Below are 24,680 nucleotides of genomic sequence, written 5' to 3'. Positions count from 1 at the left end.
TGCGCCCAGAATTATACACAATACCTCTGCTGAAGTTAAACAGAAACTTTCTTTCCCATCAAAGAAGAATTAAAGCACTCTCAGTTGCCTTCTTAAGTTGTCATGCTGTCTATAAGGATTGTGACTATGAAAAATTTTAACCTTAGAAGAAAATTAAAATACTTTGCCAAAGGTCCGTTGGATAATGACTTACCAAATTCTCTGTATAGTTGAATTCAGCTTTACAGGAAAAATATACATGGTTATTGTACAAGAAAGGTTTAAAAGCAATGTTTTACTGCCATGTACATACCTATGGTAGAAAGCAGCGCCTGTTAGGACCATAGAGTAATCATTGGTCCATTTAGATGTGTAACCCCATCTTTCTTTTGTGCTGTCCCAGAAATGACTGCGAGCTGGGTATCCCACAATTCTTTCAGGGAAGCTTTGCCACACAATGAAGGCAAAATCCACCTAAAATAAGATGAAGCCTAATCATTTTTTTTTCCACAAAATTAGGAACAAATAACCTGCATAATAAAGAAGAAATGTTATATCTGTATGCAGGTGACTTACAACAGCTATAATCTTTTGTCATTTTCACAACTTTTAAAAACAGTCCCAGCCTATTCAGGCTCTCCCTATAATTCAAACCTCCAACCTTGGCAACATCCTTGTAAATCTTTTCTGAACCCTTTCAAGTTTCACAACATCCTTCCTTTTGGAGGGAGACCAGAATTGCACACAATATTCCAAAAGTGGCCTAACCAATGTCCTGTAGAGCTACAACATGACCTGCCAACTCTTATACTCAGTGGTCTGACCAATAAAGGAAAGCATACTAAACGGCTTCTTCACTGTCCTATCTACTTGTGATTCCACTTTCAAGGATCTATGAACCTGCGCTCCAAGGTCTCTTTGTCCAGCAACACTCCCCAGGACCTTGCCATTAAGTGTGTAATGTCCTAATTGCCTTTCCAAAATGCAGCACCTCACATTCACCTAAATTAAACTTCATCTACTATTCCTCAGCCCACTGGCCAAACTGATCAAGATCCTATTTTACTCTGAGGTAATCTTCTTCACTGTCCGCTACATCTCCAATTTTGGTGTCATCTGCAAAGTTACTAACTATACCTCCCATGTTCACATCCAAATCATTTATATAAATGATGAAAAGCAGTGGACCCAGCACCGATCCTTGTGGCACACCACTGTTCTCAGGCCTCCAGTCTGAAAAGCGACTCTTCTCCACCACCACACCTCTGTCTCCTATCTTTGAGCCAGTTCTGTATCCAAATGGCTAGTTCTCCCTGTAATCCGTATGATCTAACCTTGCTAACCAGTCTCCTATGAGGGACTTCATCAAATGCCTTACTGAAGTCCCTATAGATCACATCTAATGCTCTGTCCTCATCAATCCTCTGTTACTTTTTTCAAAAAACTCAATCAAGTTAGTGAGACATGATTTCCCACACACAAAGCCATGTTGACTATCCCTAATCAATCCTTGCCTTTCCAAATACATGTAAATCCTGTCCCTCAGGATTCTCGCCAACAATCTGCTCAATACCAATGTCAGGCTCACCGGTCTCTAGTTCCTTGGCTTTTCCTTACCGCCTTTCTTAAATAGTCGCAACATGTTAGCCAACATCCAGTCGTCTGGCACCTTATCTATGACTATCAATGATCCAAATATCTCAGCAAAAAACCCAACAGTCACCTCCCTAGCTTCCACACAGAGCTCTTGGGTACACATGATCAGGTACTGGGGATTTATCCACCTTTCCAATGAACAACATCTCATTTTTCACTTGGGTACTTTACAGGTTCTAAGTCCTAACATTGAATCTTATAACTTCAGAAAATTCCCGCCTCAGGCGACTGACTGTGTGGAGTTTGCACATTCTCCCCGTGTCTGCGTGGGTTTCCTCCGGGTGCTCCGGTTTCCTCCCACAGTCCAAAGATGTGCAGGTCAGGTGAATTGGCCATGCTAAATTGCCCGCAGTGTTGGGTAAGGGGTAAATGTAGGAGTATGGGTGGGTTGCGCTTCGGCAGGTCGGTGTGGACTTGTTGGGCCGAAGGGCCTGTTTCCACACTGTAATGTAATCTAATCTAAAATGACTACACCATGCCAGTCTTCCATTTTTCTTTTGTTTTCTCCAACCACCTCCCCACCCCTTTCTGGTTTGTGCTTGGTTTGTTTATTTTGCTCTCAGCAGCGATGACTCATTCCCCGCCTTTCAGACCATAATTTACATGTATTTTACACCTTTTTCTCTTTTGCCATTCTTTATCTTGGGCACTGGGCCTCAACACCATGTCCTTCACCCTTCCTCCATATCTGTCAAAAAAAACATTTTCCGAGACCTTTCAGTTTTTAACCTCACAATGAAACTGACCAGGTTGGGAATGCAGCAGGAAGAAACTCGCTACCCACATCCTTATCCCACACCAGTGATCCCTTGCCCACCATTTTTGAAGGACTTTGGAGTCAGCATAACACTATGAAAATCTGGTCTCGTATTTGTGCTGGATCTTTGCTGTGGTAATCAAAAACAAATCCTATAATCTAGCCTTTTCTTTAAATTTTTGCAATGGAGCTCCACTCTGTTCTCACTCAACATGTGCACAAATGCTTTCCAGCACAGCACATCCAATAGGAATGAGGAACACTAATCCGAGCCACATTCTCTTCTCCTCAGCCAAGACGCATGAAGCCAATTGCGGTGTCCCCATCACCAGCCTCAGTGATGTCCAATAGCTCAGTAGAGAGCAATAACATTCAAGATCTTCTTAAGCTGCACAACTTCCCAAACAGGACAGTAGGTTTCAAGCTGAGCTAAAAGATTGGTGTACCCTTACCTCAGTGGTAGAAAGAACAGTGTCTTCATCAAGGCTAAGTACTGCATGCGTATTGATGGCATCATAGGGAAGAAAACGACTACTCATAACCTATACATAATGTAGAAGAAAATTGATAATTAATTTTGCATCTTTAATGACAATAAAGTCAGGACCTGAATAAACCGAGTGAGGAGATATGAGGGGGCTTGGCAACTTGAAAAGTGGATAAGTCTGTAGGCCCAAATGAGGGGTAACCCAGGCTGTCAAGGGAGAAGATATCAGAGGATCTGGCAGCAATTTTCAAATAACCTTTGGCCACAGGTAAAGTGCCAGAGGTTTGGAACACTGCTAACATTGTCCCATTATTAAAAAAATGGAGGAAGGGATGTACTAACAAGTTACAGGGCATTCAATCTTACCTTCATGGTGATTACGTTTTTAAAAAGAATTCTGAGGGACAGAGTACAGTATATTCCCACTTAGAGACATGCATTAATCAGGGATAGTAGGCATGGATTTATTCAAGGAAGGTCATGTTTGACAAATTTGATCAAATTTATGCAGAAGTAACGAGGAATGTTGATGAGAGTAATGCTTTTAATGGGGTCTACACAGACTTCAGTAAAATTTTAGTGCATCCATCATGTAGACTGGTCAAGAAAGTGATAGCGCCCATGGGACCAAAGGCAAAATGGCATACTGGATCCAAAATTGGCTGAGGGGCAAGAAGCAGACAGCGATGGCAGGGAGATAATTGTGTGACTGGAAATCTGTTTTCAGCGGAGTTCCACAGGGCTAAATATTGCAGCACTTATTGTTTATGGTGTACATTAATCATTTGGACTTAATGTAGGGAGTATGATTAAGATGTTTATATAAGATATGAAAACCTGTAGGGTAGTACATTGTGAGGAGGATCACCAAAATCTGCTGGAGGATTATCAATGAACTGGTCAGCTGGACAGAGCAATGGCAAATAGAATCGAACACATAAAAGTAAGGTAATACATTTCATGTGGACTAACAAGATAAGAGATTATATGATGAATGATAGATTTTTTTAGAAGGAACTGATGATCAGAAAGACCTTGGTGTGAATATCCAAAAATCCTTGAAGGAAGTAGGATAGTTAAATAAGGTGGTTAAGGTGGCATGAGATACTTGATTTTTATTAAACGAGGCAGAAAGTACAGGAGCAAGAAAGATGTACCAGAACCATAAAAAGTACACTGGTTAGGCCACACCTGGAGCATTGTGTACAGTGCTGGCCACTGTGTTATAGGAAGATGTAATTGCACTAGAGAAGATGCAGAAGAGATTTACTAGGATACTACCTTGCTGATCTATGAGGTCTGATCTATGAGGAATGACTGGATAGTCTTTGAAGCAACACATATTTGGGAAAGTTCTGGACAGAGGCATATAAGATTATGAGGGACATTGGTAGGGTGAATAGGAAAGATCCAATAAGAGTGTTGAGGAGAATATTCTTTTTCGTCAGAGAGTGGTAGGAATCTAGAACTAACTGCCTGGAGTGGATGAATTAGAAACTCCTGCAATATTCAAGCAGTATTTAGATATTCACCTACGTTGACATGGCACCCAGAGTTATGGACCAGAAGATAGAAAACGGGATTAATGCAGTCAGATCTTTATTGACTAGCATAGATACATAGGGCCAAACGGCCCTTTTCTGTGCTAACAATTTCAGAAAAATCAGTTTTATATGTGAAGTTTAGAGCCTGTAAAGTGCCAGGAACATTAGAATAGTTGTGCATATGGATAAGACTAATAAGCTGAAGCAACATGGAGATGGGTTTTGTTATGGAATATGGGTGGTCTTGGTGAAGGGAGTGACACTCATAGCAATTCTCTAGGCCTGACAGTACTTGTTAATATTTCCAAGTACTTATTTTAGAAAATGATGAGTTGATGTAACTTATTACAAAATTAAAACCAATGTGACAGACAAACATCTTAGCTGGTTTGAGAGAAAGGACGAAAGAAAGCACTAGAGGACTCTAAACACATTCCCATGGAATTTGCAACCTTAGGATATTATGGGAGAGATGAGAAGGGAATGACATGAATCACAGAGATATCTTAAACATTAAACTCAAAATTGTTTTCATAAATATACATGATAATTTTCAACGTCAAATATGGATTTAATTTTAACATTCTAAAGGTTTTAAATTGTTTAGCCTTTCCCCAAATAGACTTGCATTTTGGAGCACAATTCATACTATACATTTTCAAGCAGGAAATTCATTAGGCAGCAGAAAGGGTTAAAAAATAAAACAAAAATTCAGCATACTTCACTTTACAGTATAAATATTGTATCAATGACAGCCTGTGCTTAGAAGTTTAACTCAACTGTTTAGTTGATAGCTTGAATGTTACTGATTCACTCGCCTGGCTTGCATATTTTCATGGCAGCCACAGCTTGAACTAATTTCCAATGAATGTCCCCCCATGAGCCAAGACACTTAATGTGGTCACAGCACAAATTATAAAAAAATTGATCTACCCACAGTTAGCATCTATGAAAGCTACTGAAACATTTAATTTAAAAATAAACCCTTACATGCAATGATTTCTCTCATTATTACAAATTGCACAGAACACAGATCCTATAAACCATTAGTATTACTGGAATTCAAATTACTGGGCCCAATGTCGTCAGCTATGTTTTAGAATACATTTGAACCTCATTGCATACTCTCTGCATAAACACTGGAACAGTCAGAGTGCTTGGTCATGGAGTTAGGACAGTGACAAATATTGACAAACAGTTGAAAGCCTATAAGCAAAAAATCAAATATACTTTAATCTGATGACAGTGCATTTTTGCTTTAAATACTTACAATTTTTTTGGCAAATGTCAAAGCTATATTCAGAAGTACACAAAGTTATCAAAGCCTGCAAATCCTATGAGCAATCGCCCACTGTCAACACACAGATCATAATGAAGTATTTTGAGATTGAAGTGTGCAATCTAAGAAAACTTACTTTATTTTCCCCTTCAATTACCAACACAGGGACAGTAGTGGAGGGCCACCGATGTTTGGCTGGCAAAGGTTTGTCACAGTCCCATAACACAATAACCTACAACCAACCAACAATTGGGATTAATATACAAAATTTACACTGCCTTTAAGTTTGTGCCAATTAAAATGCTCTATTTCATAAATTATGCATTGACAACATAATTACTTACTTCAAAAGGACAATCATTAATTTTACTTTGACAATACTTTAACATTTCCCAACATTTTATTTGTAAACACATCTTGACAACATTTCAACAAATATAGAGCAATTAGACTAAGATTTCAGGTAAAACAATCCCAATTCAAAAGGAGCAACTAAATGTAGACCTCAAAAGTGCGCACCTTATCAGTTTAATTTTGCATACTATGGTTACAAAGATAAGGGAAGGATATCAAATCAGCCCATATTCAAACTGTCGATTATGTTTTAACCCCAACAAATGTAAAAACACCACAGACAAGTAGTTGTTAACATCTGCCATTAAATACCTTACAGCCAATTTAATGAGGTAACAGTAAGATATTTGACACTTCTGCCTTCCAGAGAGCAGAAAAGAAATTTGAGAGGAGATTTTAAAAGCACAAATGTCCACAGTGTTGAAGAAACATTTTATCAGCTATCAAATAGAAAAAAAATGGACAATTTACCTGGGCACAATATTGGGACTTAGCAACAGCTACTAGGAGCTTTAATATTGGCTGTGACTGCGAAACCAGCGGAGTCACTACGTGGATAACCGCAGTAAACTTAGATGAAGGCTTTATACCTGAAACCAAAAACATAGGAAAAGGTTAAAGATCAAAACTATTCAGATAATTTAAGCTGCTGACACTCGGAAAGAAATTTAAGACAGTTACTTAAGCAGGCAGTGCATTTGACAATATATACTACAGCTCACTAAAACTAGGCGAAAAAACATACTACCATTCACAATCAGGATTCTAATACAAATCCCACATTTGAGCCGAGACACTCATGATATGTTCCATTAGTTACACTGGTTTCCCTCAGCATCAGCTGAAAAGAAAACTTTGTGCACTGCGAATTGCTGACAGTGGAGCTGGTAAGTGTGGAAGGTCAATTTGGCCCTGGTGAAATAAGTGTTGTTATTATATGACTGAGAATGAAACAAGAATATTAGAGAAGAAAGCAAAGGAAAATTGGGTACAAGAAACAAATAGAAGTAAATAAAAACTGATTTTGAGCAAGATACAGAAAGAAGGGAAAATACTGAATTTATTATCTGCAGGAATGAAACTCCAAAATTTTAAATATTGATTTTGTGAGCCAGAAAAAAGTCTGTGAACTTGCAAGAACATAAACACCTGTTATTTATAATATATGTAAATGATCTGGATGAAAATGTTGATGGTCTGATTAGTAGGCTTATTAACAAGACTAAAATTTGTGGAATTCCGGATAGTAAGGAAGCTTACCAAAGCAGAATATAAATCAGCTGAAAAATTGGGTCGGAAAATAGAGATAGGGTTTAATCCGGACAATTGTGTGGAGATGCAGTTGGAAGGTCATATGCAACAGTAATTAGCAGGACCCTTAAGGAATACTAATATACAGAAGGATCGTGGGGTGCAAGTCTATAGCTCCCTGAAAGTAGGAACACAAGTGGATCAGGTGGTAAAGAAAACATACAGCTTGTTTGCCTTTCTTAGTAAGTTGGCAAGTCATATTGCAGTTGTATAAAATTTTAGCTAGGCTTCATCTGGAGCATTGTGTGCAGTTCTCGTTGCGAAATTATAGGATGTAGAATCTTTGGACAATGTGCAAACATAGTTTAACAGGATGTTGCCTGGATTAGAATGTAATTAGCTATAAGGAGAAGTCAGACAAACTTGACTATTAATATGACAGCATCAGAAGCTGAGGAGGCGACCTGACAGATATATATATAAAATTATGAGGGGCATGGAAAGGTGTGCAGTTGGAGTTCTTTTTCCCAGGATGGAAATGTCAACGACTAGGAGGCATAGGCTTAAGGTTAGGGGGTTAAGTTTAAAGGAGATGTGCAAGACAAGTTTCAGTTTTTACATAGAGGGTTGTAGGAGCCTGGAACATGCTGCCAGGGAAGTTGATAGAAGTAGACTTGATAGCAAAGTTTGACAGGCATATGGGCAGGGAATGCAGACCAAGTGCAGGCATACAGGATTTGTTTAGAATGGCATAATGGTAGACACAGGCTTGGTGGACAGAAGGGCCTGTTCCTGTGCTGTATTTTTCTATGTTCTATCAATATTACAGGAGTTCTCCTGTTGTGAGGGATCAGCCTTAACTTTCTGGGCCATATATAGTTCTTAAGTAATGACAAATGCAACAATTTCTCGAAAGTCAGGTGGTGGTTGGCAACGAGTTACTGTTTTTACAAGGGTAATGTATAGTAGTGCAAATCATCAGTAATTTGAGCGAATATGCAATTAACATAGTATCTTTTCCACACCATAAATAGTTGAAAATCAATGGTAATGTGTGCACTAAATGGTATTTTCAATTGAAATTTGTTAAATACAACTATGAAAAAGCAAATTGTATTAAAATCACAATCTGCATTATTGCAGATTCATTTGAAAAAAACAGGAGGAGGAATCCAACTTTACAATGGTCATTCCAAAAATATGAGTCAATAAATATTTGGCAATAAATGCTGACCCACAAGTTGGGTTGTATCCAATATCAAAAATCAAAAACTAAAGACTACTACTGAAATTATTATTGCATTCATAAAATTCTTCCACAACTATATCAGCACAGAATCAGTCAGCAGTGAAATTTCAGGTTGGCATGCTTGCAATCCCTACCATTTCCATACAAGGAAGCAATCTAACAATGAGATTAAATCTTGTTTTGTTTGTAACTTATAGCTAAAGCCTTGTGTTGCAAATACATAAATGTGATGTCAATATACTTTGTATAAGAAAAGGATTCAACATATGAAAAGTTACCAGCATATTACGATTCATGAATACTTGCATTTCAGCCTGAATTATTTTGCATTCTACTTACCTAAATAAGAATAATAAAAAGGAAAATCTCCTAGATGCGTTGAATACTGTGGTTGACTAAATAATCCCCCTGGAGGTTTATTCCAAATTAAACCATTGCGAGATATATGGTTAAGAATTCGATCTTGAATTATCTATCAAAAAGATACATCGTTAGCAATTCTACCATTTTCTGACCCAATGACTATGGGGATGCATAATTCCCAAACAAATAGAATTAATGGCGACATATTTTGCAAAATCCATTTGCCAGTTCCTGCTTATTTAGTTTCCAGAACAACTCCATATAAAGCGCATAGATTATGCTTACACAAATATACTTAACTTCAAAGCAAGTACAGTAAATATTGCAACATCATACTTATACATGTTTGAAGATCATAGTTTACTTAATGAAAGCTAAAAGTACACTAAGAGTACCACAATTAAATCTACAGTAAAGTAGCAAAAATAACAATTTAGGAGGCAATGAGCTTTCACTTTTGCCATGATACAACTTAATCCTGTGTTTCAAGATAGAATCATAGAATCCCTATAAGCATGGAAGCAGGTAATTCGACCCATCGATTCCACACTGCCCCTCTGAAGAGCATCCCACACAGATGCACCTCCCCACCCTGTCACTCTACATTTCTCATGTCTAATCCACCTAGCCAAAATATCCCTGGACACTACAGGCAATTTACCATGGCCAATCCACCTAATCTGCACAATTTTGGATTGAGAGAGGAAACCAGAGCACCCAGAGGAAACACACGCAGACATAGGGAAAATGTGCAAATTCCACAGTCGCCCAAGGTGGGAATCTTGAACGAATCCCTGACACTATGAGCTAGCAATGTTAACCACTGAGCTATAATGCCACCCCCAATATAGGCTATTATGCAATTTGTTTTAACAGTCTAATAAGCAAAACACAAAGTCAAACTAAACTAGAAATTTCCAGACTCTATTCCCAGTATATTTAAATAAATTATTTATTTTAGCTAGCGAAATAATTAGAAGGTAAAAATTTGGGGTGAGGGTAAACTGAAAGATAAACCGCGTTCCTCACTGTTGATTGCTATCCAATTATAGAGACTTTATTTCTTTATGATTATAAGGGATGCATACAATCCTGGTTAGGCTAGAAGATGACTGCAGTGAGCAATTGTCTTTCACTACTGCACTAATCCAGCCTTGGATTAAATATAATAATGCCAGTCATCTAGATGAGCTAACAAAAGCAAGATATTTCAGATTTCCAGCACCTGCACTAAGAACAGAAAACTTAGTGAGAAGATTTGTAGTGTAGGTTGAGGATGTATGTTTGCTTGCTGAGCTGGAAGGTTCGTTTTCAGACGTTTCATCACCATACGAGGTAAAATCTTCAATAAGCCTCCACAGGAAGCACTGGTGGCATAACCCACTTTCTATTTATGTGTTTGAGTTTCATTGGAATCCAAGGAAACTCAAACATATAAATAGAAAGCAGGCTATACCACCAGTGCTTCATTTGGAGGCTCGCTGAAGATGTTACCAAGTATGGTGATGAAACATCTGAAAATGAACCTTCCAGCTCAGCGAGCAAACCTACATCCAAGAACAGAAAACATTGGAAATACTCAGCACATCAGACATCACTGTGGAAAGTGAAGCAAAGTTAATGCTTCAGATCGATGATCTTTCACCAGATCTGGTAAGAGGTTAAGATACATCAAGTTTTAAGTAAGTAGAAATTTGGAAAGTGGTAGCTGTGTGGGGAATAAAAACAAATGGAAATGTCTGTGATTAAATGGAAAATAGGAGTGATTAAGTGACAAATGGGATGATGGTGTGAGGTGAACACGACTGACAATAAAACAAGAAACTACTAATTAATCTAGAGGTGGTGTAAATGGCAACAGTAGAATCCATTACCAACAGTTGCTATTTTTAAAAAAAAGCAGTCTATGCTGAATCACTGATAGAGGTGTTGTACTTTCAGCTTCATTAGATGCTGGAGTGGCAAATTAATATGACTGGTGGTTGGAAGATTAATGTAATGCATGCAGTCTGAATGAAGTGTTCCACACAGCACTCAACCAATCTGCATTTCGTCTTCCCACTGTGAAGACTGCTACATTGTGAACAGCAAGTATAATATCTGAGACTGAAACTACAAATTGATAACTGATGTCCCTGCAAAGAATATTTAGGGTCCTGCACAAGGAAAGATTAATTTACACATTGGTTAAACAATAGGATTGTCTCAAACATTCACCCTGTGAAACCCTCATAGCCAGCCTGTTTGGATCTGAGGTAATGAACTTTCTGTTGAGAATTACATTGCCTATCCAATTTTAACTCCTTACATTATGATTTTAACTATAAAGAATTCACACCAAAAGTTTTTCTAAGCATGTGCTTGTCACATGGCCTTGAAGAATAAGTGCTGTCAAATCCACTTGAGTAAAGTTTGGAAGGGCTGTTTATAGCATCAATGCAGTTTCAAATTTAAGTGGAGTATAATATCATTATTCTTACATCCCTGCCATCTCACACTAAATCTAAGCTTTCAATTATTTGTATTTTGTAGTGATATTCCAGGAAATGATGTTGGATAGGCTTTCTACATTTACTATTTACATTACATTTACACTGGTTAAGTCAAAACTTCATTCGTCACAATTTTGTCATAATAAGCAGAAATTAATCTAAAAAAATCAATTGCAGATAACATGTCTATTTTATGCTGAAATCTTAGAGTTAAATAATTTTCCAAATTAACACCCTCAAAAAAATACAAAGTTATTTAGAACTAGTTAAGCATGCAGAAACTTTATTACTAACAACTAGAAAAGTATAGAACAGATTTCATTGTTGGATTAAAGGATAAATTGGCATATGTTAAACCCATGTCATACTCACTTCTAATGTAGTCAATACTATCCTCTCAACTGAAGAAAAATATGCTTCCCATAAGAATTGTGTCTGTTGCTTAAGTGCTAGGATTTTGTCATGGTTAATAGACCTTATTGTTGAAGGTATCTGTAAGACAAGACAATGAACAATAACCAATGCAGAAAATGTGTGCTAATCATTTAAACATTCTAATTGATGAATAAACCTCCAGGTCAGTGAGAAAATCTGCCAATTAACATAACTACACTAGTGAATTTGCAAGACAGTCATGCAACAGCTATACGCAAGTTAGATCTGTAATTAGAACGACACATAAGGCAATACAAATGCAGGAAGGATGCTCTCAAAGACTGCGAAGTCCAGAACCCATGGCCATCGTCTAAGGAAATGGGATAGGTCATTTAGCATTGAGCTGAGGAGACATTTCTTCATCCAGAGCGTGGTGAACCTGTGGAATTCTCTGCCACAGAAAGCAGTTGAGGCCAAACACTGAATGGTTTCCAGAGGAGTTAGACAGTGTTCTTACTTTATTCATTTGTGAGACCAAGGTACCCTTGGCTGGGCCAGCATTTATTGCTCGTCCGTGGTTGCCTTTGAAAGGTGGTGAGCTTCTTCAACCGCTGCAGTCCACTGACCCACAATGCCCTTAGGGAGGGAATTCCAGGGTCTGACCTTGAGACAGTGAAGAAATGGCAATATATTTCGGGGCAACACAGTGGCTCAGTGGGTAGCACTGCTGCCTCACAGCGCCAGGGACCCGGGTTTGATTCCAGCCTTGGGCGACTTTGTGTGGAGTTTGCACATTCTCTCAGAGTCTGTGTGGGTTTCCTCTGGATGCTCCGGTTTCCTCTCAGTCCAGAAATGTGCAGGTCAGGTGAATTGTCCATGCTAAATTGACCATAGTGTTAAGTGAAATAGTCAGAGGGAAATGGGTCTGGGTGGGTTACTCTGGAGGGTCGGTGTGGACTTGTGGGGCGAAGGGCCTGTTTTCACACTGTAGGGATTCTCATCTAATTTAATTTCAAAGTCAGGAAGGCAAGTGATTTGGAGGGCAACTTGCAGGTGGTGGTGCTCCTACCCTTATTGTTCTAGATAGAAGTGATCGTAGGTTTACAAGGCATTATTTCAGGATCTTTGGTGAATTTCTGCAGTACATGTTGCAGATGGTACACACTGCTGATATTGAGCTTTGGAGATGTGGTGCCAATCAAGTGTGTTGCATTGTCCTGGATGGCATCAAGCTTCTTGACTGAAGTTGGAGATGCATTTATTCAGGCAAGTGGGGAGTCAGGAAGCGAGTTATCCACCACAGTATTCCAAGCCTCTGACCTGCTCTTTTAGCCATTGTGTTTATCTGGTGATTCCAGTTGAGATTTTTGTCAATGGTAACTTTCAGGAGGCTGATAGTGGGGGATTCAGTGTTAGTAACGTCACAAGCAGCAGTGGTTAGATGTCTCTTATTGGAAAAGGTGTCAGCATTTGTCCATCTCAACGTACTCTCAGCAGCTGTTGGACTATACAGTGTACAATCCCAACACTCCACAGGACTGTAAGAAGAAGGTATAGTGGGAGTATTAACATCAAGTAGGACTTCACAGATGTCAAAAGCCTTAAGGTTAAATGCTCCCCCATTCCCTTTGATGAACAGATGTTCCAGAATATCTCAGCCTTTGGTATTCACTGACCTATTTTTCTAATCAACCTGTTCAGAGATTTTATTACACACCTCTGGAGAAGATGGGATTTGAACTCTGGTCTCTTGGTCCAAGGGTAGGGATACTACACTAGGCCACAAGAGTCTTCTGGTATGCACTGAAGTATCCACTGTGTAACAATTCAGGTGTGCACAGTTGCAACAGAGCCTAGAGATCTCTCAAAGTTTCCTTTCTCAAGCAGATAGAACTTTTACTCCAAACAATTTATTGCAAAATAAATATTTCTCATCAATGAGACATGTCAAATAGCAGACACAGTGGCCTCCAAGATGGTCCACAACAAACAAAACAGTAAAGGAAGTATGTATATTGGTTTAGGTCCTGGAAGTGTGTGGCTATGAGGTTTTCAGGTGACTCTGGCTCGTCTAATCATTCCCTCTTATATTGGTGTCTGTGAGGGGTCTCCTGGGCTATCTCAACATTAGCTTCCTCCTCAAATTTAACCCCTCACTTCTTGATCCTTTCCTTGCCAAGAAACTCCTTTCGTCAGTGCAATTTGTGGAGGGCACAGCAAACAACCAGGATGAGAGCCACACTGTCTCGGGATTATATTGCACAGTACTGCCTCAGGCAGAGGCATCCAAATCACATTTTCAGGAGACTGCTCTACTACAGCCCAAATGGAAGTATGAGCAACATTGTACTTTTTAGTTGGTGTCAGTCTGTTGGTTCATTTCAGGGTTTGTCAGATGCAGACATCTGTGGGTGCCCCAGAATTTAGGGAACATGACAGCTCTCTCGATAATGTATGCAGTTTACATTATCTGACTGATGTGGTCACAGATTGTCTGCATATTCATGGACTGGGAGATTTTCCTGTCCATGAACACTACTAGTTACTGATAGTCAGAGCACTTACATGGATACAAGTCTGACTGCTCCAGCTGCCTGACTCACACCATCAAGGGGAAATTTGCCTGCTTGGTACCTTTCCTGGCCCCATTTCAATCTTGGAGGAATGCTCCCAAGACTACATGCTGAGGGACACACTAAAAACTTGGGGCAACTGCTGCCAAGGCACAGTGAGGAAAGACCATCGAAGGTCATTCCACCAAAGTATAATGAGGTTATCAGACTCTCTCATTGCCTCAAAATGAGTACAGTTTTAAAAAAGGTGCAGCATGGTGGCTCAGTGGTTGACAATGCTGCCTCACAGTGCTGGGTTTGATTCCACCCCATGTGCGACTATGTGGAATTTGCACATTTTCTCAGTGTCTGCGTAGGTTTCCTCTGGATGCTCCAGTTTCCTCCTTAGTCCAAATATGTGCAAGTTAGGTAGATTTGCCATTCTAAATTGCCAATAGTGGCCAGGGATATGTAGGCTAGATGGATTAGCTGTGGAAACCGCAGGGGTATAGGGATAGGTCCTGGGTGGGATGCTCTTCAGAGGGTCGGTATAAATTCAAATGGGCTGAATGGCCTGCTTCCATTCTGGAGTGATTCTATTCTATTCCCTTTGGCAACCATACCCCTGCTGCTTCTGTTCCAATATCTTTACTTTCCTCTGGCTCTGCCCTTTGCTTTAGCCCCCTTAATCTGTGCAAGCTTTATTACCTTCTGTGGGATCTTTGGGATTATTTTAGCTCTCTGCATCTACATTGAACCTTGCTTAATCCCTTCAGCCTTGCCAACATCTTTGGACTGTGCTGACCCCCTCTTTGAAGATATCGCCTTACAACAAGCTCAGTCACTATCTGATTAAAAGTCCTATGTAAGCTTTGCATCATTCCCATCAATTCTAGTCCCATAACTAGCTTGCTCTGCAGGTACATCTCTATCAAAGGAACATTCCTGAACCAGTACTCGGCTTCACTCTGCTTTCAGGAGAGAATTGCTATCTCCTGCCACAAGCTGAATTTGCAAACAACTGGTTTCTGAGAATGCTTTTTTTTTTTTCTGGCTTTTTAGAAAAACTAGGAGTCATTTTCCCCTCTAAATAAAATAGCCTGGTCAGCATTTTGCCCTCTGCCCTGTTAAAGCACAAGCCTATGACCTGCGAGGCTACAGATGCTTATGCTCGGAGGGATGTGCAGTTTGGTGAGGCAAGTGGTAGAATTCGTTAAGATGGGAGGCTCATCTTGATGTCAAGACTTGGTGGAAGATTGGTGTCGTCGCAGAGATAGTGAGTGTGAGGTGTCACTTAAGTTGGCAGAGTAAAGAAGGGCACTGTCCTTCTTCGATTACTGGACATTCACTGAAGTGACTGAGACAGCTGCATCCAAGGTAGTAATCTCAGACCAGGCTGATATGGTCTGATGTTGTGGCTTCCACTGCTGGTTCTGGAGGAACAGAAAGTCCAGCCTCTCCACCACCCTACCCAGCAGGAACTCCAAGACCGTGCCTACAAAGTGAGTGTCGATTTCACTTTTGTCAGCTATGCGCAGGCAAATGTCAGGAACTAGGCAGGGCAAGCTGAATGTTTGTCTACATATACAATGATCGTAAGGATGGTATTGATGCCAGCGTTGCCAGTTTATTCCAGGATCTCCCACTTTGGTGAGTTGCTTTAAGAATAACACTCGATAAGATGGGGCAAACGTTGGATATGACACTCACCAAGAGGGCTAAAATGTCAATTAACATGACAAGAAAACTTGTTTTCTTTAAATGCATTCACGGGATGAAAGTGTCACCAGCTGGGCCAGCATTTATTACTCATCCCTAGTTGCCCAGAGAGTAGCTAAGAGTCAACCACATTGCTGTGGTCTGGTGTCATATGTAGGTCAGACCAGAAAGGATGGCAGTTTCTTTTCCTCAAGGACATTAGTGAGCCAGAAGAGGTTTTTTTTGACAATTAACAATGAATTCATGGACAGCATTAGACTCTCAATTTCAGATTTTTTAATTTAATTCAAATTTCACCATCTGCCATGGCAGTATTCAAATCTAGTCTCCAGAACAAAATTGCAGGCCCAATTACACTGTACCTTTCTCAAGCAAACATACATCGGAAGAGACTAATCCCCTCCCCACACAAACCCAACTACCCACTCATGCATTCATGAACTGAAAGACCTTTAGAACTTTAAAAACTTATCTGGATATGGTAGCTACAGTTGTGAAAAAGAGGCAAATCCTCCCTTGTTCTATTTCTTCTTACGCCTAATGACCTTCCCCTGAAGAGGTTGCACTGACCCTTCAACTCTTCAGCCAGGATCCATAGATAATGGTTGAACAATTGTAAAGGGTTTGGCTGTAGAAGTGTTTTCAGACATTGTCAATGCATGCAGCATTGATACTGACTGTAAGATTTTGGCCTTTTTTTGGGAAATCAATACCATTTTTAATTTATAACATGAGAAGAATGCAACAAAAGTTCATTCACATTTTAATTCACATAATATTTTATAAATCATCAGAAAAAATGAAGTAATCTTCGAATTTGAAATCAGTTTGAAAATGGAGAAAGACATAAAAAATTATTCTTTATATATTAGGGCAATGACAAATTTTGGCTAATTCAAACAATTTTCAATTCAAATCTAAACCACGAGAAACATCCTGTTCAAACATATCATACACCAACATTTCATAAATTAAAAGTTTAAATCTCCCTGCAATATATTGATTTGACTAATAGAAGACAGCACCTTCACGAATCTGCCTAATACCATTGCTAATATTTATTTTTGAGAAGTCAAAATGTACCATCTCACTTACTGACAGTTGTATTTCCTTTATGTATTTGCATGTATTCCACAATCCTATTTGTGCTTTATAGGATTTCCTTTGGTTATTTGTAACATGCCTCCTATTTTGGTGTTGTCTTGCAAATCTCATCATACATGAGAATAATTAATGCATTTTCCTGTTTATTTGTTCATGGGAAGCAATTTTGTTAACATTGTTGGCCAGACTAGCATTAAAACTCTTGCAGAATTACCCTCAATAAGATGGTAATGAACCACCATCATGAACTGCTGCAGTCTGAGTGTTATGCATACACCCAACATTGCTATAAGGGAGTATTGCAAGACTTTGAATGAACAACAAAGAAATAACGCCTATAAAATTTAATTTAGAATGAGACTTCAAGGGGCATTTGCAGGTGGTGATGTTTCCACATATCTGATGCCTTTGCTTTTCTGGATAATGAAGGTTGTGGAATGCACTATTGAAGGAGCTTTGATGAGTTACTGCAGAGCATCCTGTAGGGACATGGTAGAGGGAGTGGAAGTGGACTCTGTGCAAATTAGGCTGGCTGCTCGGTCTTCGATCTTGTCAAATTTCCTGAGATTTGCTTAAACTGCATTTCAAGGAGGAGGTAATGACTTAGTGATACTATCATCAGACTATTAATCCAGAAACTTAGATAATGTTCTGGGACCTGGATACAAATCCCACCATGGCTAATGGTGGAATTTGAATTCAATAATTCAAATCTGGAATTAAAGAGTCTAATGGCGACCTTGAATCCATTGCTGATTGTCAGAAAATCCTATCTGGTTCACTGATGTCTTTACATGGTTTGGCCTATATGCAACATCAGACTGATAGCAAAATTGTTGGTTCATTACTGCCGTCTGGACAATTAGTGATGGACAATAAATGCTGGCCAGAAGAATAGCTGGACACTCCTTTGTCTGTCCAAATGTTGTTCTCTCTCTTTGGACTTTATCCCCAGCTATCGTTTACTCATTACACACTCAAACCCCCCCCCCCCCACTTCTATATATATAAATCAATGTTTTCCTAGCTACTATCAATTCTGAGGAAGGGTCACTTGACCTGAAATGATAATGGATTTCTTTCCTCAGATGTTGCGAGACCTTCTGAGCTCTTCCAGCAATTTCTGTTTTAGTTTCTGATTTACAGCATCTGCAGTTCTTTTGGATTTTTTTAAATATAAAGGATCCAGTTACTGGATATTTACAAAATAATTGTCTCCACAGAGTGGGAATGGGAAAATAGGTTTAACAAATCTGATAATTTTTTGAGGATGATAGTTGATTTTGATAAATTCCCCCACAGTAGGTTAGTAAACAAAATTGAAGCCCATGGGATTAGGGGTAACATACTCACACGGATTGAGGATTGGGTAACAGGCAGAAAGCAAATAGGAATAAATAAGTCACTCTCAGGTTGGCAGGGTGTAACCAGTGGAGTATGTCAAGGATGAGTGCTTGGGGCCCAGCTGGTCCAAATCCAAAACAATGACTTGGATGTGGGAGGTCATTGTAATAATTTACATGATACATAACTTGATGCGAATGAGCACTAAGAGAATGCAAAGAGGTTTTCAAGGTGATTTAAACAGGTTGATTTAATGCGCAAAAGCATATAGATTAAATATAACGTGGATAAGTAAGAGTTACCTATTTTGGTAGGAAGAAAAAAGCAGCAAACTATTTCTCAAATGACAAGTGACTGGAAAATGTCAATGCCCAAAGAGACTCAAGTATCCTTATTTTAACTACTGACAGTTAGCATGCAGATGCACCAAACAATTTGTAAGCAAATGGTATGCTATCCTTTATCATATGAGGATGAGAGTACAAGAGCAAAGAAGTCTTAATTCAAATGTGTAGAATACTTGTGAGACCTCATCAGGGATTGTGCGCGCAGTTCTGGTCCCATTGACTAAAGAAGTCCCATTGACTTCTGATAGAGAGACTGCAGCAGAGGTTCAACAGATAGATTACTATTTTGACTAATGCCACAACATAGTGGAAGTTAATTTAAAAAAATTCAAGACAGATTGATGGATTTTCTGTTACTAATATCAATAAGATATGGGAATAGCATGGGAATGCAGCATTCAGGTAGGTCAGCTATGGTTTAGAATTATGAAGACGACTTGAGGGGCAGAATGGTAAACTCTTGTTCCTGTGTTCCATGAGTTGTTCAAGTACAACTTTCTTTCTGAAATTTGCACAAAGCACTTTTAATGATTTTCTATATTTAAATAATTAATTTCACATTTAAAATCTAAAACCTTCCCCAAATTAATTGGTCTGTAATTGCCCAAGTTCCTGGCTCTCCTTTTGAAAATATGTAACATATTGATTACTCACTGCCAGTGCTACAACAGAACTTTTCCTTATCTACATGCTAGTTCTCCAAACGTTTCCTTGACTTCAAACTGTTTTAATAAGCTGTGCCTGTGAAACTTGCTCGACAATGCTTCTACAAATAGAGAATCCATCTAGTTGCTCAACCAAGGGCCTGTTTTTCATCTATGAACTCAGGCAATTTCACCATCAGTTCATCCAGTTGAGCCCCAGTAATGGTTCAGCAAGGACAATCAGATAATGCTCTGGAACCTTGCTGATCTTCCTCACCTGTTCTGATGTTGAGACATTCATGTAAATTATAAGGTTCTTTCAACATGAGGCAGATACAGACCCCAGAATTTTGTCATTATGGGACTGAAGAACAGGCTATAGGTCTTTTGAATTCAACATTTTGCTATACAATCATTGATAATATAAATAAAAATTTGGAAACAATGTACATTTGCCTATAGTTTCTCTCTTTTCCTGTTCAAAATGGTTGAACATTAATTTTTAAAATATGAATGACGACAGAGCTAAATCCATATTGTTAAATATAATTCTCCTACCTGCAGCAATAACCTTTCATCCCCAACGACAATAGCTTGGTTCCAGTCAATTACTTCTGAAAATGGCAGCTCCCATCCATTACTTAGCATCACTGGAATACATGCAGCCTGTGATAGTTATAATAGAATATGTACAAATATAGGTCAAAGATAAAAATATCTAAATAAGGATGCAAACTTTTAACGAAATATAGCATCTACAGTGAGATTTTAGACATGGGAACATTTTCACAAACCAGCCTGTGTAATATACATATAATATATACATATTGTTGGGCCGAAGGGCCTGTTTCCATACTGTAGGGTATCTAATCTAATCTAAAAGTGAAGTACTAGAAGTGCTGGAAAAACTCAGTGAGCCTGGTAGAAATAGAAACAGGGTCAATATTTTGAATCCAATATGATTCTTCTTCAGAATGGACTTAAATATTGTATTTCTTTTTCCTTCTTATTTGATAAACCTTTTATGGAGGACAAAATATGGAAGTAACAGATTCACTGCTTGAACATAAACATTTAACGCAGAAGAGCTGCACATTTTTACTCAATGTTATGCAAAAAGAAAAGTCACAAGATATTCAATATTAAAAATGCACACATTTTGATAATTTATTAACCATCAGGTAAAAGCTCTAAAGATTGCCACTGAACAAATCATTAACAAATTCCATGACTTGCATGACTAAACAAATGAAAATACAGTTCTGTAAAACAAAAGACAAAATGGAACAAAATGACAAAGGTTTACAAGTTTCTAATTGTGATCATTTTATACCACTTACGGTTTTTAAGCAGTTGCTTTCATTTGTGGGATTTTGCATCAGTTAAATGAACACCAGCTATTAGCTTTTATTAAAGAAGAAAATAAAATAAATATGATGCTGTGCCATCTTGCATACAAACTGATAGTTTGAAACCAACACTTAGGATTTGAGTGCAATTGAGGAGCAAGATTCCTGATGTTGTTGTTGCCCAGTAAGGTACTTCTCACACTCTTCCTCACTACCCTCACATTTCCCAATACCAAAGCTGCTGTGATGGAGAACTCTGTGCTGTCAGAAGTTTGGCTGAGACACTTATTTTAATGCAAATTCACTTAGCTCCATTTCTTGGAGGTAAAAACAATGTTCACACTTCCTTACTGAATGCTCAATTAATTTGTGAAAATATTTAGTTATCATCTTGAGAGTAAAAACTTGTTTGTATATTGTGCCTTCTGACATTGGAAATATATACCAAAGTGCTTTTCAGCTAATGTATTATTTTGAAGTAAAATCACTTATGTAAGGAAATATGACACCCAACCTAACACAAAGGCCCCACAACAGCAATGGTGATGAATTACACGTTGAATCAGTACTTATTAAACTGCTTTGGTTAATTTGATTAAGGCTAAGGAAAAACAGCCTGATCATCTTCCAATAACACTATGGGGTATTTAGCAAAGAAATAAAAGACCATGGTTAAATATCCCATTGTGGTTCTGTGTCTCGTTTATACCATAAATATTTAATTCTAATGTTTAGTATTAACAAAACAATATTCCCCATTAATTATTGAATGTAGAAAGGGACAAGTAACAGAGATTAGGGGATTTACCATGGAGATTGAAGCAGAAGGGTAGAATTCAGAAATAGTCTAAGAGTTAACAAAAAAAAAGCCACTATAAACCATCTATGGCCTGCCGCTCAACATAGAATAAGCAGAAAGTAGGCTGTTTTAACAAAGAAGTTCGAAGTGTACAACTGATTTTGATTCATTACAAATTGACTGCCATAACTTTTCACTGGTTCAATGCCTTTCTATTGCCAAGACCAAGTACTGTTAGCCATACCTTACATGCACTAAGTAATCAATTAATCTAGAGCACCAAAAGATGCTATCTCATGATACAATACTGGTTACCCAAGGGAATATCTGAACTGTACTAGCTTTATTATTCATTCACTAGTCTTTAATAGGCTGCGTTTCACCCAGAACCTAAACTGTACAGAACTGATGCCAACCGGATATAAATATGAAACTTAAAATTGACTGAAGTATCCTTTATTTAGCTTTGCTAATCACTATTTCAAGTATTTCATGCTCAGAAGTTTAAAAAAAAAGTAAGAAATATGTGGCGCCAGAATAATTTAGAAATCACTTCAGCTCACTTGAGGTCCTCTACTACACTAACGGTGGTCAGACTTCATTGGAATAACGTCATATCTGAACTCATCCAATCCAGTACTGTAGGTGTCCCATACTTTTTATCTTAGTCGGTTGCATGAATGTGTATTGGGGAATTTCAGAGACCATGAGTTAAGTTTAAATCTATATTGTCATTAACTTGGATCACAAAATGTTGAAACAGAACGCCGTGCATTTAATTTATGATTTATTTGTGAAAAAAAAGTTATTTCTGAAAAAACTCAAATAGGATAATACAGGTAATATAAAACAAGAATAAATAGCCTCAAGACTGAGTTTGAGGACTGGACAGCTAGACGTCGGGATCACAGTTATACACTGCAAGGCTCTATTTGAGAAGATTACTTAGAGTCATAGAGATGTACAGCATGTAAATAGACCCTTCAATCCAACTCATCCATCCTGACCAGCTATCCCAATCTAATCTAGTCCCACTTGCCAGCACCCAGCCCATTTCCCTGCAAATCTTTCCTATTCATATACCCATCTAGATGCCTTTTAAATGTTGCAATTGTACTAGCCTCCACCACTTTCTCTGGCAGCTCATTCCATACACGTATCACCCTCTTTGTGAAAAAGTTGCCTCTTAGATCTCTTTTATATCTTTCCCCTCTCACTCTAAACCTATGCCCTCTAGTTCTGGATGACTCTACCCCAGGGAAAAGATTTTGTCTATTCATCCTATCCATGCCCCTCATGATTTTATAAACCTCTATAAGATCACCCCTCAGCCTCCAACACTCCAGGGAAAACAGCCTATTCAACCTCTCCCTATAGCTCAAATCCTCCAAGCCTGGCAATATTCTTGTAAATCTTTTCTGAACCCTTTCAAGTTTCACTTCCAATAGGAAGGAGACCACTACAGCATGCAATATTCCAAAAGTGGCCTTACAAATGTCCTGTGCAGCTGCAACATGACCGCCCAATCCGTACTCGATACTCTGATCAATAAAGGAAAGCATACCAAATGGTTTCTTCACTATCCTATCTACCTGCAACTCCACTTTCAAGGAGCTATGAACCTGCACTCCAAGATCTCTTTGTTCAACAACACTCCTTAGGACCTTATCTGCTTATAAAAGGTTATGCACACTTAGTCTGGTTGAAGTTTTGAACCAGTGCAAAAGGATTAGAATTGGCCTTTGCCTTTATATCTTATCCAATGGGACCCTGAATGCAAGTATTTCCAGACAGTAAAGAAATACCTGCAATAAAATAGCATTTCTCACAATGACAGTATCCCAAAGCACTTTACGACGAGAAGTTCTGTTGAAGTGCAGTCACAATTACAGGAAACAGAAGAACAAACCTACGCCATGCAGCTTTGACAAACAGTAATGAGTAAACAGCAAATTGTTATTACTCATGCAAACGAGGTAAATATACACAAAAGTGTCAGCTATATATTTTTCAGCTCAAGATTATGTGGCACAGCATCATCTATATGTGCCATTCATGAATTACCTGTAAAGCCTCCAGAAACCGGAAAGATCCCAATCTACGGCCACGTGGAACCAAACAGAAAGTGGAATTGTGTAACATTTCACGATAATCATACCTGGAAAAAAATAGGAAGAAACAGACTGTTTTTTAAAAAAAATACAATCGAATTGCAACACAAAAAAAAGGTGTTTAATCATTTCAAAATTTTATTCTTGGCATATGATGATGCTCTAACCAAATGGCTTTCCAGGCCAGTACGGAGGCTAATTGGGAATCAGTATATGGGCCAGACCAGTCTGTGGATTTGAGAGGAGTCAATTTAAAAAAAAATTCAAGTTCAAGTTCTGACTGCAGTGTCAGCAAAATATGTAGTTTGGTTTGGACATTGACTTAAGCTTGCTAGTCAATAATAAAGCTTCATAAACACATGCCATACTGATCAGATCTAACTGCTCAAATTTCAAAGAAATGTAGGATAAAATGCCATCAGGTTAATGAACTTCACAGCGCTCTGAGGCAAACTGCTTTTCTGTTATACTTGTTGTTTCTACTGAAGACTGGAGCTCTGCTCTTTCTAGTAACAACCTGAATCTAGACCACAGGAAAAGCAAACTCTTTAAAAGTTTAAAAGTTTTTAAAAACGTGGGCTCCATGCCCACTATGATTTACTCTTAAACCCATTCCCTCATCCTATCTGCTGCATATTAACAAACATTTTCCCAGCTACCATCAGTTCTGAGGGAGGGTCACTGGACCCGAAATGTTAATTGATTTCTCTCCACAGATGCTGAGTAACCTGCTAAGCTTTTCCAGCAGTTTCTGATTTTGTCCCTTTTTTTAACAAAGGTAAAGCTATTTTTTTTGTTCACACAGGTTAGGTAGAAGGCAGTAAGCCCACTTCCATTCAGAATAGAAAGCTAGTACAGTAGTGTGAATGCACTGAAGACCCATTTTCTGGAACAAACCCGTAGAACTAATTTACAATAGAAAGAT

General features: G+C 38.5%; 1 protein-coding gene across 1 annotated transcript in view; it reads right to left on the bottom strand.

The window, feature by feature from the left end:
- Nucleotides 1–24,680, bottom strand: part of LOC122549339 (exostosin-1-like) — a 157,567-nt gene that overhangs the window by 21,712 nt on the left and 111,175 nt on the right. Inside the window, exons 2-9 of the mRNA XM_043688988.1 lie at nucleotides 23,709–23,802; nucleotides 20,055–20,162; nucleotides 11,784–11,903; nucleotides 8,896–9,028; nucleotides 6,528–6,646; nucleotides 5,839–5,934; nucleotides 2,845–2,934; nucleotides 293–453 (exon numbers count right to left, since the gene is read on the bottom strand). Coding sequence (XP_043544923.1) covers nucleotides 293–453; nucleotides 2,845–2,934; nucleotides 5,839–5,934; nucleotides 6,528–6,646; nucleotides 8,896–9,028; nucleotides 11,784–11,903; nucleotides 20,055–20,162; nucleotides 23,709–23,802 — 921 coding nt within the window. The remainder of the gene's footprint in view (nucleotides 1–292; nucleotides 454–2,844; nucleotides 2,935–5,838; nucleotides 5,935–6,527; nucleotides 6,647–8,895; nucleotides 9,029–11,783; nucleotides 11,904–20,054; nucleotides 20,163–23,708; nucleotides 23,803–24,680) is intronic.

The sequence above is a fragment of the Chiloscyllium plagiosum genome, chromosome 4 (assembly GCF_004010195.1).
Source record: "Chiloscyllium plagiosum isolate BGI_BamShark_2017 chromosome 4, ASM401019v2, whole genome shotgun sequence".
NCBI lineage: Eukaryota > Metazoa > Chordata > Chondrichthyes > Orectolobiformes > Hemiscylliidae > Chiloscyllium > Chiloscyllium plagiosum.
This window is presented reverse-complemented; position numbering and strand designations above follow the sequence as displayed.